Genomic DNA, 18,904 nt, shown 5'->3' with positions numbered 1-18,904 from the left:
TCTTGCTTGTTTGTAGGTGACCAAATACTTATTTTCCACCATAATTTGCAAATAAATTCATTACAAATCCTACAATGTGATTTTCTGGAGAAAAAAATGCTCAATTTGTCTGTCATAGTTGACGTGTACCTATGATGAAAATTACAGGCCTCTCATCTTTTTAAGTGGGAGAACTTGCACAATTGGTGGCTGACTAAATACTTTTTTCCCCCACTGTATGCATTCTGAGAGTTTTGTCAGTCACATAAAGACAGCATCTGACACAATATTGTGTTTTCTCCAACATGCAACGAACATCCTGTCAAGTGTTTTATTTATCCAAGTAGATCAGTGCATGGTTTTATCAGCTGCTTACAGGAAATCTGCTGCAGCCCCCAAAATGTATCTTGGTCATATGAGGCTCAGAGATACTGTCATGTTTTGTGGTTTGTAGTTTCCTTTCTGTATACAGGCAATGTAGGGTAGCTGGTCTTCCTCTAGGGAGGTAGCTGGTCCTCCTCTAGGGAGGTAGCTGGTCTTCCTTTAGGGAGGTAGCTGGTGCTCCTCTAGGGAGGTAGCTGGTCTTCCTCTAGGGAGGTAGCTGGTCCTCCTCTAGGGGGTAGCTGGTCCTCCTCTAGGGAGGTAGCTGGTCCTCCTCTAGGGGGTAGCTGGTCCTCCTCTAGAGAGGTAGCTGGTCCTCCTCTAGGGAGGTAGCTGGTCTTCCTTTAGGGAGGTAGCTGGTGCTCCTCTAGGGAGGTAGCTGGTCCTCCTCTCAGGAGGTAGCTGGTCCTCCTCTAGGTAGGTAGCTGGTCCTCCTCTAGAGAGGTAGCTGGTCCTCCTCTAGGGAGGTAGCTGGTGCTCCTCTAGGGAGGTAGCTGGTCCTCCTCTCAGGAGGTAGCTGGTCCTCCTCTAGGTAGGTAGCTGGTCCTCCTCTAGGGAGGTAGCTGGTCCTCCTCTAGGGGGTAGCTGGTCCTCCTCTAGGGAGGTAGCTGGTCCTCCTCTAGGGAGGTAGCTGGTCCTCCTCTAGGGGGTAGCTGGTCCTCCTCTAGGGGGTAGCTGGTCCTCCTCTAGGGAGGTTGCTGGTCCTCCTCTAGGGAGGTAGCTGGTCCTCCTCTAGGGGGTAGCTGGTCCTCCTCTAGGGAGGTTGCTGGTCCTCCTCTAGGGAGGTAGCTGGTCCTCCTAGGGAGGTAGCTGGTCCTCCTCTAGGGAGGTAGCTGGTCCTCCTCTAGGGGGTAGCTGGTCTTCCTCTAGGGAGGTAGCTGGTCCTCCTCTAGGTAGGTAGCTGGTCCTCCTCTAGGGAGGTAGCTGGTCCTCCTCTAGGTAGGTAGCTGGTCCTCCTAGGGTGGTAGCTGGTCCTCCTCTAGGGAGGTAGCTGGTCCTTCTCTAGGGGGTAGCTGGTCTTCCTCTAGAGAGGTAGCTGGTCCTCCTCTAGGGAGGTAGCTGGTCCTCCTCTAGGGAGGTAGCTGGTCCTCCTCTCAGGAGGTAGCTGGTCCTCCTCTAGGGAGGTAGCTGGTGCTCCTCTAGGGAGGTAGCTGGTCCTCCTCTCAGGAGGTAGCTGGTCCTCCTCTAGGTAGGTAGCTGGTCCTCCTCTATGGAGGTAGCTGGTCCTCCTCTAGGGGGTAGCTGGTCCTCTTCTAACTATGTTGTTTATCATCACACATTTTATTTTCAGAGCTCAGCTAGAAAAGTGTGTTCAGTTCTATTTGTGGACCACAGGAAGGGTAGGTGCTGCATTTACAACGGCTAATGGTGATCCTAATCAACTAACCTAAACTATTCTATATACATTCTGAGAGTTTTGTGATTCTAATCAACTAAACTAAACTATTCCATATGCATTCTGAGAGTTTTGTGATCCTAATCAACTAAACTAAACTATTATATATGCATTCTGAGAGTTTTGTCAGTCACATAAAGACAGCATCTGACACAATATTGTGTTTTCTCCAACATACAACGAACATCCTGTCAAGTGTTTTATTTATACAATTAGATCAGTGCATGGTTTTATCAGCTGCTTACAGGAAATCTGCTGCAGCCCCCAAAATGTATTTTGGTCATATGAGGCTCAGAGATACTGTCATGTTTTGTGGTTTGTAGTTTCCTTTCTGTATACAGGCAATGTAGGGAAACACACCCGATGTTGATGACTAAACCATGTTTATTCTATCAGGTGCATGATGATTCAGATATCCCACCCACCCAACCACTCCTGAATGAATGAATGGGTTTCTATGGTGACCTAAACTCTCAACTGGAGCACAAGCTGTGTTCACTTCATTACATCTGAGGCCCAAATGGCACCTTATTCCCTATATAGTGCACTACTTTTGACCAAAGCCCTACGAGCCCTTCCCTCCACAACGTTTACACAAGGACTCTCATCTATCTATTGATGGATCCGAATGCAGCTGAAATATTTTGAAGGGAGTTCCTTTTTAGATAACCAGTTTGTTTACCACAATCAAATCAGTCCTGTAATATACCTCCCTCTCTTCCCCAGAAAACAGCATAGACCATACAAACCATTACTGTAGCATGGAGGGAACCTGTCAGCCCTCCAGCAGCTGTTACACTCTGTGTTCCAAATTGCACACTATTCCTTAAATAGTGCACTACTTTTGACCAGAGCATTATGGGTCTTCCTGGTCAAAAGTAGCTTCTATTTAATCTCTGGATTATGTTCTAAGGTCACGAAGGACTGTAAGTGCTATATCTCCACCCTATGTAAATGAGTTAAGTTAGGGTTCGCCAACTGGTGTTTTTATTTGGCCCACAAAGTTTTCTGAGCCCAAAACAATCAGCTCCAGGTGATTTTAATTTAAGAACTCTGTTCCCAAGTATTCCCACGCATAATAGAGAGAGAGATATGTGCTCATATACAAATGTAGGCAAGGCTTGAAATAATTATGTTTTAGTTAAATATTATATCTGTTTGGGCTTTTTGCCGTCACATCTGCAGTCTACAAATTATCTGTAATTATGTTCCGGCCCCCCGACCATCCGCTCAAGAAAAAAACGGCCCGCGGCTGAATCTAGTTGATGATCCTTAGGTTAAGTAAATATAATGTGCATATTTAGTGGCGCTATATAATTAACAGAAGTGTAACATTTCGGTAACTGGCCCAATGCTCTTAACCACTAGGCTACCCAACGCCCAGCAGTATGAATGCTATGCATGGTCCTTTATACACATGCAATATTGTACGCACTAATGTTAAATGTATCTGTAACAAAGTACAAAACACCAAGTCCCACTATTCTTGATTGAATCTTCATTGTTAAACATCATCATATAATATTAAAAACAGCAACCCACCTAATGTACAATACAGTACAACACTTACATGCAAATTGCCCAATAGCCAGCTATGGCCAACAAAACACAACAAGGAAAATAAGCATAATTCACAACACAGTCTTGAACATTGAACATTCTCCTGCCTTTTTCAAATAGATACACTTTCATTTACCAGTAAGCTACCTGTATTATTATGTATTAATTTACCAGTAGGCTACCTGTATTATTATGTATTAATTTACCAGTAGGCTACCTGTATTATTCTGTATTCATTGCCCAGTAGGCTACCTGTATTATTCTGTATTAATTTACCAGTAGGCTACCTGTATTATTCTGTATTCATTTACCAGTAGGCTACCTGTATTATTCTGTATTCATTTACCAGTAGGCTACCTGTATTATTCTGTATTCATTTACCAGTAGGCTACCTGTATTATTCTGTATTCATTGCCCAGTAGGCTACCTGTATTATTCTGTATTCATTGCCCAGTAGGCTACCTGTATTATTCTGTATTCATTTACCAGTAGGCTACCTGTATTATTCTGTATTCATTGCCCAGTAGGCTACCTGTATTATTCTGTATTCATTTACCAGTAGGCTACCTGTATTATTCTGTATTAATTTACCAGTAGGCTACCTGTATTATTCTGTATTAATTTACCAGTAGGCTACCTGTATTATTCTGTATTCATTGCCCAGTAGGCTACCTGTATTATTCTGTATTCATTTACCAGTAGGCTACCTGTATTATTCTGTATTCATTGCCCAGTAGGCTACCTGTATTATTATGTATTAATTTACCAGTAGGCTACCTGTATTATTCTGTATTAATTTACCAGTAGGCTACCTGTATTATTCTGTATTCATTTACCAGTAGGCTACCTGTATTATTCTGTATTCATTGCCCAGTAGGCTACCTGTATTATTCTGTATTCATTTACCAGTAGGCTACCTGTATTATTCTGTATTCATTTGCATCTATCACAAGAAAATACAATAGATATAATTAAGAACAGTGCTTATCCCACAACATGCAAAAACACTGGCAGCTGTCGTCTTCGTCATCTTTGTTTTTGAAGATTGGACAGAAAGTTATGGCTGTTGTGGATACATCAGAGTGAGGGGAAGGATCAGTTATGGCTGTGCTGGATGCATCAGAGTGAGGGGAAGGGTCAATAGTAGGTCTTCTCTTCTCTGTATGATGAAGAGGGGTACTAGGCCTTTTTGGCCTTCATTCCCAGGCACAGTGCTAGCTCATTCCTCTGGATCTTTCCATCTTTGTTGACGTCACAGTGTCCCAGCAGCACAGCCCTCAGTTTGTCCAGCTCTGGACCAGTGATGCTGGGCTGGATGGAAGATCAACAGTTAAAAGGCATTAGTAGTGAAACGATGTTTGTATAGATGTATTTTATGTTGCACAAAAATTGCTCTTCCGGGACAATAAATATCTATTGAATGTGTGGCCTAAAGTTAATATATTCTGTAAGTTCCTTGAGGCCAAGAGGTGAAGGTCAAGGAGCATTTCATCTGTTTTTGATGGATACAGAGAACACTTGACACAATAGATGTCCTTAGGACCAGCCAGGACAGAGAACACTTGACACAATAGATGTCCTTAGGACCAGCCAGGACAGAGAACACTGGACACAATAGATGTCCTTAGGACCAGCCAGGACAGAGAACACTTGACACAATAGATGTCCTTAGGACCAGCCAGGACAGAGAACACTGGACACAATAGATGTCCTTAGGACCAGCCAGGACAGAGATGTATCAGATAGAAGTATGTTCATGACAAGGACATACACAATAGGTATCATATAGGAGCATGTTTAAGACTGACTCAAAGATATACAATACAATAGAATAATACAATAGATACGTTATTGTCCATTGGTTTGAACGAAAATGTGTCTTCTACCTTTCCCAACACCATATTGTCCCATGTTATTACAAACACATGACTTTCACAAAGACATACAGTCGATTATAATAGGAACATGTTTGTGGCACATTCATAAAGATATTGTCTGATATTCTTCCCCACAACTTACCCTGACCAGTTCCATCATGTCTTTTACAAAGCCATCCACCTCTGGACCTTCCAAAGCTCCGGTGTTACTCTGACCAATGGAGAAGAGAGAACATAGAACATAGAACTTACTAAAAGCTCCGGTGTTACTCTGACCAATGGAGAAGAGAGAACATAGAACATAGAACTTACTAAAAGCTCTGGTGTTACTCTGACCAATGGAGAAGAGAGAACATAGAACTCATTAAAAGCTCTGGTGTTACTCTGACCAATGGAGAAGAGAGAACATAGAACTCATTAAAAGCTCTGGTGTTACTCTGACCAATGGAGAAGAGAGAACATAGAACTCATTAAAAGCTCTGGTGTTACTCTGACCAATGGAGAAGAGAGAACATAGAACATATTAAAAGAGCATCATGCCAAAATTCTAATCTCTCTTCTCTGAATGCAGACCAAACATCCTTGTTTTGCAACTCATATTTAATTTACAGACAATATAGAGGAAGCAGTTGCCCTGCAAATCAAATCCAACATCTCAGCCCCAAGGTACTCTGTCTATACTCACAACATCATAGTGGTTGAATATTTTGTCAAAGTCTCTCTTTCTGTCTTCTTGACTGTAGGCCTGTAAACAGAGTAAATTATGTTAGTTTCATCTTCCATTTCCTAAGAAGATTTTGCATTAGACTGTAATGAGCATTAGGAGAACACATCAACTGAACTCACATCCATTTTGAACTGTAACATGAAGTTCTCTTCTAGAGCCAGGATCCTAAAGGAAAACATTAAATTAACAACATTTTGATCAAGCAAAACAGCATAGTCAGAAAAGGTATTGGTACTACAGTATTCAGAATTGTAATATAGTCAATCAGAAGTACCTGGCCAAATCGTTCAGATCCAAGCGACCATCCTTATTTTTGTCAAAAATGTTCATCTGTAAGAAAAATTGAATTTATGCATAATAAAACATGTGCAATTTTGTTTCAAGAAAGACCAATGGAGATATTAAATATATTTGGCGATTACTGGTTTTCCTGCTTAAAAAAGACAACTAAACATGTTTGTCAATGGTTTAGATCTGAGTACAAATCAACAAATTTTGACGCAGGTTAGCGTTTTAGCGTTTTTCATTATGAATCTTGTTCTGGAGGCAGGTCTGCAGAGTGGTCACTAGCTGGCAATGCCACAACGTCATTAAACCTAACCCTAACCTTAACCACACTGCTAAGCCTAACCCTAACCTTAACCACACTGCTAAGCCTAAACCTAACCCTAACCACACTGCAAGCCTAACCCTAACCTTAACCACACTGCTAAGCCTAATACCTAACCCTAACCTTAACCACACTGCTAAGCCTAATGCCTAACCCTAACCTTAACCACACTGCTAAGCCTAATGCCTAACCCTAACCTTAACCACACTGCTAAGACTAATACCTAACCCTAACCTTAACCACACTGCTAAGACTAATACCTAACCCTAACCTTAACCACACTGCTAAGCCTAATACCTAACCCTATCCTTAAAGGCACATTTTTGTTTTCATACATTTTTACAATATAGCCAATTTTGACTTTGCAGCTAGCCTATCTAAGGGGGAATCTCTCAGCTCTGCCTCCAAGGCAAGACTCATCACTCAACGTCAACCTGCCATTTTGACAGCCACTCTCTTTTGAAAATGAATATCATAGACAGGTTAGAAGTCCTCTAACGAGAACGAGGTGATGCCAGACCAGGCCAGGGTGAGAGACAGACAGAGTGAATTGGTATGAGAGGTGTAACAGTCTCCCGCCAGACACTGGTAATCTAATATCTCAGTCTGTTAGATGAGATGATTAATACAGCTGGACAGAGTGATCTGCTGTTGGCTGCCACAACATAGCCCTGTCACAGTCCCAAATGTACACCCTATTCCCTATATAGTGCACTACTTTTGACCAGGGCCCATAGGGAATAGGGTGGCATTTGGGACGCATCCCCTGTCTGATGAACTGGAGAGAGAGACCACACCTGGCTGTAGGATGAAGCCATTTTCTCCTAAATGGGAATCTGAGTCAGGGAAGTCCATTTAAAGTTAGAGCAAAATTTACAAAGTTTTCAGAGAATGGAACAGGCCTCAGGGTATAGATAGATTGGAAAAAACAGTCGGTGACAGGTAACAGTATATTGCGATTACCCTTTGACAGGAGTCTGGGCACAAGCCACATACATTTTGAACATCCTGAAGTTCCTGTACATTTTACAAAGTTGGTTGAAATGATGTTTGGTTGAAATCTGGTTGTAATGACGTCACATATTTGCCTGCTGAATCTATACCACGTTCAGTGACCTGAAAGGCACTCTGAAAGAGCCAAGAATAACGTTAGTTTGGCCGGCATGAATGGTTCTAGAGACTGATGACTGCATGAGGTTGATTAGACGTAGTGCTTGAGTTAACTTATTTTACACACACTGGAGAGAGATACTGTAAATCAGTGGGTAAGAGACTATAAAGACTGTGTGTCATGGCCAAAAGGGAAAGGAAGCATCCCAAGACTGGCAACAGGGACCAAGAGGATATCTTTAGTACAGGCCCTATCTTCCTCCAGGAACCAAGAGGATATCTTTAGTACAGCTTCCTCCAGGAACCAAGAGGATATCTTTAGTACAGCTTCCTCCAGGAACCAAGAGGATATCTTTAGTACAGCTTCCTCCAGGAACCAAGAGGATATCTTCAGTACAGCTTCCTCCAGGAACCAAGAGGATATCTTTAGTACAGGCCCTATCTTCCTCCAGGAACCAAGAGGATATCTTTAGTACAGCTTCCTTCAGGAACTAAGAGGATATATTTAGTACAGGCTCTATCTTCCTCCAGGAACCAAGAGGATATCTTTAGTACAGGCCCTATGTCCCTCCAGGAACCAAGAGGATAACTTTAGTACCTATCCTCCTCCAGGAACCAAGAGGATATATTTAGTACATTATTTTTACATTTTAGTCATTTAGCAGACACTCTTATCCAGAGCGACTTACAGTTAGTGAATGCATACATTTTTTCATACTGGCCCCCCGTGGGAAACAAACCCACATTCCTGCCGGCCAAACCCTCCCCTACCTTGGACGACGCTGGACCAATTGTGTGCCGCCCATGGGTCTCCCGGTCGCGGCCGGCTGCGACAGAGCCTGGACTCGAACCAGGATCTCTAGTGGCACAGCTAGCACTGCGATGCAGTGCCTTAGACCACTGCGCCACTCGGGAGTCAAAAGTACAGGCCCTATGTCCCTCCAGGAACCAAGAGGATATCTTTAGTACAGGCTCTATCTTCCTCCAGGAACCAAGAGGATAACTTTAGTACAGACCCTATGTCCCTCCAAGAACTAAGAGGATATCTTTAGTACAGGCCCTATCCTCCTCCAGGAACCAAGAGGATAACTTTAGTACAGGCCCTATGTTCCTCCAGGAACCAAGAGGATATCTTTAGTACAGGCCCTATGTTCCTCCAGGAACCAAGAGTATAACTTTAGTGCAGGCCCTATGTTCCTCCAGAAACCAAGAGGATGTCTTTAGTACCTCCAGGAACCAAGAGGAATAACATTTTCAGCATTTGTTTTGAAATAGTATTTATTAATTATGAAATTATGACAAATATTAATAACATTCCACCAATGAGGCCACTAGGGGGCGATTTGGTCATTTGACTGCAGGAAAGGGCTACGAGACTGTTGTTTTACCATTGCGTCTGTGTACTCATCCAGTTTGCTGGAGGACACAGCCTTCCCGTGCTGCTGGAACAAGTCCTTCAGGAAACCCTGTTTACAAAGAAGGAGAGAAGAGATAAAAAGGGCATGGTTTATTGGTTTATTTCCTGATTCACTGAAATCAGATCTAACATGGTTTGATAAATATAAAGAAACAGAGAATTGTTTAAAGAGAAATGCAGAAGGACCCCACTGCTCAGCTGCAACCTCCAAGGCCACTACTGAAGATGTCCCTTTTGTAAGGAGGTTTCCTTCTGTTTATTTATTACAACTATACACCTCCACCTAAACCTTCACCTTCACAAAGTACACTCTTGGAAAAATGGTTCCAAAAGGGTTATTTGGCTGTCCCCATAGGAGAACAATTTTTGGTTCTATGTAGAACCCTTTTTGGTTCCAGGTAGAACCCTTTTTGGTTTTACATGGAGCCCAAAAGGGTTCTACTTGCAACCAAAAAGGGTTCTTCAAAGGGTTCTCCTATGGGGACAGCCGAAGAACCCTTTAAGGTTCTAGATACCACCTTTTTTTGTATGAGTGTAGAGTGAAGGAGGCTGGTGAAGACTGAGGTCTCTGTAGAGTGAAGGAGGCTGGGGAAGACTGAGGTCTCTGTAGAGTGAAGGAGACTGGGGAAGACTGAGGTCTCTGTAGAGTGAAGGAGGCTGGGGAAGACTGAGGTCTCTGTAGAGTGAAGGATGCTGGGGAAGACTGAGGTCTCTGTAGAGTGAAGGAGGCTGGGGAAGACTGAGGTCTCTGTAGAGTGAAGGAGGCTGGGGAAGACTGAGGTCTCTGTAGAGTGAAAGGCTGGGGAAGACTGAGGTCTCTGTAGAGTGAAGGAGGCTGGAGAAGGCTGAGGTCTCTGTAGAGTGAAGGATGCTGGGGAAGACTGAGGTCTCTGTAGAGTGAAGGATGCTGGGGAAGACTGAGGTCTCTGTAGAGTGAAGGAGGCTGGAGAAGGCTGAGGTCTCTGTAGAGTGAAGGAGGCTGGAGAAGGCTGAGGTCTCTGTAGAGTGAAGGATGCTGGGGAAGACTGATAGAATAATAGATTGTGTAATCTGTCTCTCTTTTCGTTCCGTCTTTCTTTCTTTTCTTTCTTGTAGGGCTTGAACACAACATCCACATTCATTCCATATCTCACAGAGAAATCAGTGACAACACTGAGGCATCCCCCTTATGTGTCTTGTTTGGTCAGTGGTGATTCTGTGTGTAGGAGTGGGAGTTAAACAACATCACCTCCTGAGTGTAGGAGTGGGAGGTAAACAACATTACCTTCTGTGTGTAGGAGTGGGAGTTAAACAACATTACCTTCTGTGTGTAGGAGTGGGAGTTAAACAACATCACCTTCTGTGTGTAGGAGTGGGAGTTAAACAACATCACCTTCTGTGTGTAGGAGTGGAGTTAAAAAACATTCCCTTCTGTGTGTAGGAGTGGGAGTTAAACAACATTACCTTCTGTGTGTAGGAGTGGGAGTTAAACAACATTACCTTCTGTGTGTAGGAGTGGGAGTTAAACAACATCACCTTCTGTGTGTAGGAGTGGGAGTTAAACAACACTACCTTCTATGTGTAGGAGTGGGAGTTAAACAACATTACCTTCTGTGTGTAGGAGTGGAGTTAAAAAAACATTCCCTTCTGTGTGTAGGAGTGGGAGTTAAACAACATTACCTTCTGTGTGCAGAAGTGGAGTTAAACAACATTACCTTCTGTGTGTAGGAGTGGAGTTAAACAACATTATCTTCTGTGTGTAGGAGTGGGAGTTAAACAACATCACCTTCTGAGTGTAGGAGTGGGAGGTAAACAACATTACCTTCTGTGTGTAGGAGTGGGAGTTAAACAACATTACCTTCTGTGTGTAGGAGTGGGAGTTAAACAACATCACCTTCTGTGTGTAGGAGTGGGAGTTAAACAACATTACCTTCTGTGTGTAGGAGTGGAGTTAAAAAAACATTCCCTTCTGTGTGTAGGAGTGGGAGTTAAACAACATTACCTTCTGTGTGCAGAAGTGGAGTTAAACAACATTACCTTCTGTGTGTAGGAGTGGAGTTAAACAACATTATCTTCTGTGTGTAGGAGTGGAGTTAAAAAAACATTCCCTTCTGTGTGTAGGAGTGGGAGTTAAACAACATTACCTTCTGTGTGCAGAAGTGGAGTTAAACAACATTACCTTCTGTGTGTAGGAGTGGAGTTAAACAACAGTATCTTCTGTGTGTAGGAGTGGGAGTTAAACAACACTACCTTCTATGTGTAAGAGTGGGAGTTAAACAACATTACCTTCTGTGTGTAGGAGTGGAGTTTAAAAAACATTCCCTTCTGTGTGTAGGAGTGGGAGTTAAACAACATTACCTTCTGTGTGTAGGAGTGGGAGGTAAACAACATTACCTTCTGTGTGTAGGAGTGGGAGTTAAACAACATCACCTTCTGTGTGTAGGAGTGGGAGTTAAACAACATCACCTTCTGTGTGTAGGAGTGGGAGTTAAACAACATCACCTTCTGTGTGTAGGAGTGGAGTTAAAAAACATTCCCTTCTGTGTGTAGGAGTGGGAGTTAAACAACATTACCTTCTGTGTGTAGGAGTGGGAGTTAAACAACATTACCTTCTGTGTGTAGGAGTGGGAGTTAAACAACATCACCTTCTGTGTGTAGGAGTGGGAGTTAAACAACACTACCTTCTATGTGTAGGAGTGGGAGTTAAACAACATTACCTTCTGTGTGTAGGAGTGGAGTTAAAAAAACATTCCCTTCTGTGTGTAGGAGTGGGAGTTAAACAACATTACCTTCTGTGTGCAGAAGTGGAGTTAAACAACATTACCTTCTGTGTGTAGGAGTGGAGTTAAACAACATTATCTTCTGTGTGTAGGAGTGAGAGTTAAACAACATCACCTTCTGAGTGTAGGAGTGGGAGGTAAACAACATTACCTTCTGTGTGTAGGAGTGGGAGTTAAACAACATTACCTTCTGTGTGTAGGAGTGGGAGTTAAACAACATCACCTTCTGTGTGTAGGAGTGGGAGTTAAACAACACTACCTTCTATGTGTAGGAGTGGGAGTTAAACAACATTACCTTCTGTGTGTAGGAGTGGAGTTAAAAAAACATTCCCTTCTGTGTGTAGGAGTGGGAGTTAAACAACGTTACCTTCTGTGTGTAGGAGTGGAGTTAAACAACATTATCTTCTGTGTGTAGGAGTGGGAGTTAAACAACATTACCTTCTGTGTGTAGGAGTGGCGTTAAACAACATTACCTTCTGTGTGTAGGAGTGGAGTTAAACAACATTATCTTCTGTGTGTAGGAGTGGGAGTTAAACAACATTACCTTCTGTGTGTAGGAGTGGCGTTAAACAACATTACCTTCTGTGTGTAGGAGTGGAGTTAAACAACATTACCTTCTGTGTGTAGGAGTGGAGTTAAACAACATTACCTTCAGCTCTACAGCTGATATGTATCCACTGCTGTCAGCATCATACTTTCTCCAGATCTACAGAGACAAGAAGGACAATCAGTTACTACTGCTGTAAATACAAATACCTGCCACCAATGACTTTAGTACGCATTAAGGTGCTTATCCAGTTGAGGTGATGCTGAGTTCTTTGTCTTCTTCAGAGTTACTGTGATAGCCACACCAAAAAACATAGAACAAGGAACTGCGAACATACTTTCCGTAAATTACTAATTATATCTCACATATCTTGTTCTACAGATCTGGCAGGTACACAGATCACCAAACAGGCCATTCCAACAGATCACCACACGGACCATTCCAACAGATCACCACACAGACCATTCTAACAGATCACCACACAGACCATTCCAACAGATCACCACACAGACCATTCCAACAGATCACCACACAGACCTTTCCTGAACATCCAACTGCAGGTTTTCTTCCTGTATCACATATACTCACTAATGGCAGAATCCTAATATGAGATCTGCACACACATTTTACATAAATCTCCAATTGACATCAATATAACCTCACCAAAGTCTACACTGTTGTCCAGAGGGGCATCTTACCTTCATAAAGTCTACACTGTTGTCCAGAGGGGCATCTCTCACCTTCATAAAGTGTACACTGTTGTCCAAAGGGGCTTCTTTCCTTCATAAAGTCTACACTGTTGTCCAGAGGGGCTTCTCTCACCTTCATAAAGTCTACACTGTTGTCCAGAGGGGCTTCTCTCACCTTCATAAAGTCTACACTGTTGTCCAGAGGGGCTTCTTACCTTCATAAAGTCTACACTGTTGTCCAGAGGGGCTTCCCTGCGGAACACCAGGAGGAAGTTCTCATCCTCTGGCAGGATCATCATGGCCAACTGCAACACAATCAAATAAACATTATAAACTGGGTGGTTCGAGCCCTGAATGCTGATTGGCTGACAGCTGTGGTATATCAGACCATATACCACGGGTATGCAAAACATTTATTTTTACTGCTCTAATTAAGTTGGTAACCAGTTTATAATAGCAATAAAGCACCTTGGGGGTTTGTGGTATATGGCCAATATACCACGGCTAAGGGCTGTCTCCAGGCACTCCGCATTGTGTCATGCTTAAGAACAGCCCTTAGCCGTGGTATATTGGCCATATACCACACCCCCTCATGCCCTATTGCTTAATTAACATTTAGCAGATGCTCTTATCCAGAGTCACTTACAATATGTGAATTCAAGTAAAGTGCATTCAACCGCATATCCCGATAATTGCACCACAGTTATCAGCAAGATATCAGTGGAAGTAAGATGAGAGAGAAACCATCCTTAAGACAGCAGCAGCTGTGCAGTGAGTCTCTCCCAGCCCAGCTGACCTCCCATGCAACAAGCCGAGAGTCAATGTCTCTAACTGTTGCTTCGCTCCTCTCTAACTGAATCACTGAAGCTGCACCTTTTCCCCAGAGAGACCGTGAAGTATGATGCCAGTGACGTGGCAGCAATACATCAGACCCACTAACTGTGTCCCTGGCAGGCATCCAGATCTAACCGTACTGAGTGCCCAACGGGATTGTGTGCAGCCCCCTCTTAGTCTTAATTATATTTGCACTGCATTAGAGGATTACATTGAGAGAGAGAGAGAGAGAGAGAGAGAGAGAGAGAGAGAGAGAGAGAGAGAGAGAGACCATGAGGATACATCCCATCCCAGCTGTAGGTTACTACTGCAGCACTATGCACCAAGAATACTGTCCAAAAATAACTCATTTTAGAAAAAACTATGAAAGGTGATTTATGCTGATTTATGTGTAAGATGAATCTGGTCATGCAATTGGCTGTCATATATGCTGAACATTAAACAAGTAATATAAGGGTCTTGTTTGAGTACCTATCAGTCCATCTCTACAAACTGTATATTGTTCATCCCATTAGGTGGTTTCATTGCCCGTCCCTTAGCTGCTAGCGCTGCACTCTCCACATCAACCACACAAAGAGACTGTGTGGCTTGTCTGCCAACTTCAGATGGCTGACAGAGTGTTTACTGTGAGTGATCACTCCCATATACTGTAAAACGTCACACAGAAACCACACACATATATTGATCATTTCCCCCCACTTATAAAAGCTGGAAGCCTTTGAGATTTGTGGTCAAATTAATTGGTCTTCTTTTGAAAGTGGATGAAAGCACTTTTTCTGTTGCAAACTTTCGGATTGAACATTGGTACCTCTCTCTCTCTCTCTCTCTCTCAATCCCCCTCCTCTCTCCTATGAAGTACAGCTTGAGGTTCCTGTGCCATTTTTCAGCTTGTGTCACTCATGGCTCTCAGAGATGTCCATGTTCTGTTGGCTGTACCTAAGATTGTTATAGCTATAGGTTTCCCACCTATCCATCTGTTGACATTACCTCCTGGATCTGCAGGCGTCCGTCTGCGGTGACATCATAGGCTGACATGAACCTCTGCTTCAGCCTCTGGACCCTCTCCTCTGTTACCTTATCCTGCAGGCAGAGAGAGACGAGAACAACAGCTAACACGGTTACTATGACTCCTTACTTTTTTTACATCCTGTAGGTATGTTGTTCTGATTGGAAGTTCACTTTCACAGTATCCTATTGGTCAACAAATCAGGTGTTATAAAGGTGTCTTAGATTAATTCTGTTTTTCTCTTTTTGTTCCTGACCTGCTGTGGTGAGATACACGCTCTCTCCTTCTCTCTCCTTCCCATGGCCTCTTGGGGCATGGCTTTTCATGCTGTGACTTCTCTCTCTTGCTCTCCCTCTCTGATCATGCCTATAATAATCTTATAATGCTGGTATTGCATTGTAACTTAAGCTTATGTGAATCGTTTGTTTTTACAATGTAATTAAATCTACTTTCCTTTAGTATTCCATTCTCATACCTTTCTTGATAGCCTATTACTGTAACTCAACCATAGTCTCATGCATATTACTAAATCATCTTTATGGAGTCAGATATCAGTATTGACAGACTTTGTTTAACACTTTTTTGGTTACTACATGATTTCATATGTGTTATTTCATAGTTTTGATGTCTTCACTGTTATTATATAATGTAGAAAATAGTACAAATAAAGAAAAACCCTTGAATGAGTAGGTGTTCTAAAACTTTTGACCGGTAGTGTATTTTAACAATATCACAACAATATTTTGTTTTCTACACATCCATTTGTTAAAGCATAAACCATTAAAAACACCATAACCATCACTTCCCTCTGACTACCCACTGTGAAGATAGTCAGAACACCAACACTGTGTCCCAAATGGCACCCTATTCCCTATTTAGTGCACTATGGGCTCTGGTCAAAAGTAGTGCACTATATATGGAATAGGGAGACATTTGGGACGCATCCCCATAATTGTGTTGGCTGATGCCTGTAGCATCCTAATGTTATCCTTAAGCCCATCTGGACAGCAGCTCAACCCACTCAGGAAAAAGACAAACACATACTAAAAGTTTGAATAGAGCCTTTGTTTGAACAGAGCTATAACTAAAGATACCCCTGCCCTTTAATGCACAATACATGGGAAAAGTACTGGCTGTTTTCCTGTATAAACCCATAGTTTTATTTACTGCTCAATCATCAGTAGTAGGCCATTGAATCATTTTCTTAACTCACCTAGACAAAGTAAATTGATCGACTGTAAATACTTAACACAAAAATAAGATGTTGTTGGCAATCTCCCATAGTGGCAACATTGACACACCACTTACAATACACCAGAGGCAGAGCCTTTAAAACATTGTATGCTATCTGCAATAAAGGAACTTCCGATTACACTTTTTAGAGGACCAGTGAGCCATATTTAGAAGTGGATATTTATAATCATAATATATCTGTTATGAATCATTTATAAAGGGGCACACTAGTTTCTGGCAGTACTCGCAAATAGACTAAATGCACCTGCTGTGCTTCAAATGTGTTGGGCATTATTAGTCTGCTAATAGAATAGACAAAAGATAGAGGGGAAAAGATGTGTACTTACCTCCGGACCTAATTTCGTCATCATGTGACGGAAAAATTGATCCAACTCCTTCCCTTCAATGTAACCGTTATCTGTAGAACCATGAACAACATTGAAAATACTCTCTCGTTAGTTTTAGAATACATTTTAAACATTTTCTTTACATAAAGAACATATTTTTGCATCAAAAATAACATATATCAAGTTATCAAATCATAACTCGCATGGTTGGGTTATAATATTGATAATTCTCACCGTCTGCATCAAAGTGGTGCCAAATCTCCAGAAAACCAACAGCATCCAAGTGATCAAAAGCGCAGTCCATTGTAATAAACAGGAGTGGAAATTATAACTCTTAATACCGTTTATGATAGTTCAGCTGGTAGCCTACTGTTGCTGTATCCTTGTCGAGAGCCTACTCTGCACTAGTTCAGTACAACATCTGGGTGCTTTTCTTGACGTGGCCCGATCAATTCTCCAAACCCCACCTCCTTATATGGAACAATCTGACTTCACCATGACGCAGTGTAGAATGAATAGAATACAGTATGGACAAACACATTTTAACTGCAGAGCCATTAGAGTTTGGTCAACTTTTAGAATGTTGAATATTGTTCTAATTCTAGACATTCAGTTGCATAGCATTGTTTTAATATTCCCCATGTAATGTTAATGGAGAACTAACATGGCTGCCATAGAATGTTCAACTGTCATGTAAATACATCATAATGAAGAAACCACATTGGCCCAACTCTCTAATTACATGGTTCTGTTGAATGTAGCAATAAATGAGATTAGTGTAAAGTCACAAAAATGCTTTCCTCCTCAAACTGGTCTGTCAAATATGAAAAGTTAAGCAATATCATACCAGAGATAGTTTACGACTTCATTTAATTTCTCACTTTCAGATTTTTAGAGTGGCTGGCTGAATTCTATCTCAGCTTGCATTGAAAAAAGCACTAAGTCAAGACACTCTTATATTGTGAGTACAGTTTCACAGTAACATATTTCAGTGTTTTCTTCTATTTGAATTACAGGCCTGTATTCAATCAAACAGACAAGAGTTCCCCCATCCCACTGGGCACACATTGGTTGAATCAATGAAATGACGTCGTGGAGTAGACGTTGAATTGACGTCTATGCCCAGTGGGATGGCTCCGCTTTCTCTCATCTTTATCCCGCCATCTGGTGGCTAGTTGTGCTACTGACAAAACCTGCCTATATTCAACACTAACACTACATTCATTACAGAGTGTAAAGGTGGTATTTACCACTTACGACTGGGGAAAAAAACACTTGAACGCCCCTTCAAGTGGTAATTACAAGTGGGGAAACGGGTGTGTAAAGGAAGTCACACTGCTTGCTTAGCGTGTACCACTTCCTCCCGATTCGGCACATATCTGGCTCGAACCAGAGTCCTCTGCTTTACAAATACATGTATGTGATCGTCCTCCCTCAAGCGTCTCGACCGGTCACGCAACTCAAAAACGAGCAATTGAGCAGCGCAAACGCGGACTCTTAAAAGTAAATCTGACATCTACTTTGGCTGAGCAGCATTTACGGTGATATGGCCTCTGCAGAAGTCTGGGCATTCATACATACTGCTTCGGAGCAGTGCAGAGCTGTTGTGAAGGAAGTTGTCAAGGAAGTGAGTTTGTGTTTATACAGGACCTCCCCCCTCGCCTACCGTCAACCAATCATGTCAATACCGAGCTGTAGGCCCTCAGCATTGTCACAAAATCTGAGAGGCGCAAGGCGATGCGCTACTGAGCTCAATTTGGCCTCTGCGTGCCTCTGGAGGCTCCGCGATTGCGTCACACCATCCATACGGCGCCTCCGACCACATTTTCGGATCGAGCATAAAACTTAGCTGTGTATTGTCGCTTTCCATGTTATCATTTGTCATTTGTTGCTTTTATGGATTTTGTTTTGTTACTTGTTGTGCTATTGCTCTGTCTGTCTGCCTGCATGTCTGTCTGCCTGTCTGTATGTTACGTCTTGCCTGTCATATGTTGCTCTGCATGTGCTCACTGCTTGTCTGGATTGTTATTGTAATTGTTTTTAATAACCTGTGGTTGAAAATTAGCCGGCGCGCTAAAACTTGCACTTTTACTGAAACGTTGATTAACGTGCACTGTCCCTGTAAAAAAAAAAAAAATAACTGCTTAAAAAACCCATTGTTGACCATTTAGCCTTAAAAAAAATTATAAACAAAGAAATCACATAATATCGCATAGAAATACTTGTAATTATTCTTTGTAAGATAAGATAACATATCGATAATTGTGCACATTTTCCATAATTTGCCCTGATGATTAATTTACAAAGTATACAGGATGGGACTCTCAGTTATTATTGCCTGTTTCACAGCGGTGAAAAAAAACAATACAGCTAGCTAGTTAGCAAAGGACATAGCTAGCTAGCAAATGGCTTCACCAAGAAGAAGAAAGTAT

General features: G+C 42.2%; 1 protein-coding gene across 1 annotated transcript; it reads right to left on the bottom strand.

Annotated features, from left to right (window-relative positions):
* Positions 1-2,599: 2,599 nt before the first annotated feature.
* On the bottom strand, positions 2,600-16,878 carry LOC311140400 (secretagogin-like). The gene is made up of 11 exons (XM_084175438.1): positions 16,707-16,878; positions 16,473-16,543; positions 14,874-14,966; positions 13,268-13,357; positions 12,466-12,522; positions 9,029-9,106; positions 6,195-6,250; positions 6,040-6,085; positions 5,879-5,938; positions 5,336-5,404; positions 2,600-4,627 (listed from the first exon to the last, which is right to left on the bottom strand). Exons 1-11 carry the CDS (start codon positions 16,774-16,776, stop codon positions 4,496-4,498), a joined length of 822 nt encoding a protein of 273 aa, XP_084031564.1. The 5' UTR covers positions 16,777-16,878; the 3' UTR covers positions 2,600-4,495.
* Between the last annotated feature and the right edge of the window lie 2,026 nt (positions 16,879-18,904).

The sequence above is a fragment of the Coregonus lavaretus genome (genome assembly GCF_964263955.1).
Source record: "Coregonus lavaretus genome assembly, chromosome: 13".
Classification (NCBI taxonomy): Eukaryota; Metazoa; Chordata; class Actinopteri; order Salmoniformes; family Salmonidae; genus Coregonus; species Coregonus lavaretus.
This window is presented reverse-complemented; position numbering and strand designations above follow the sequence as displayed.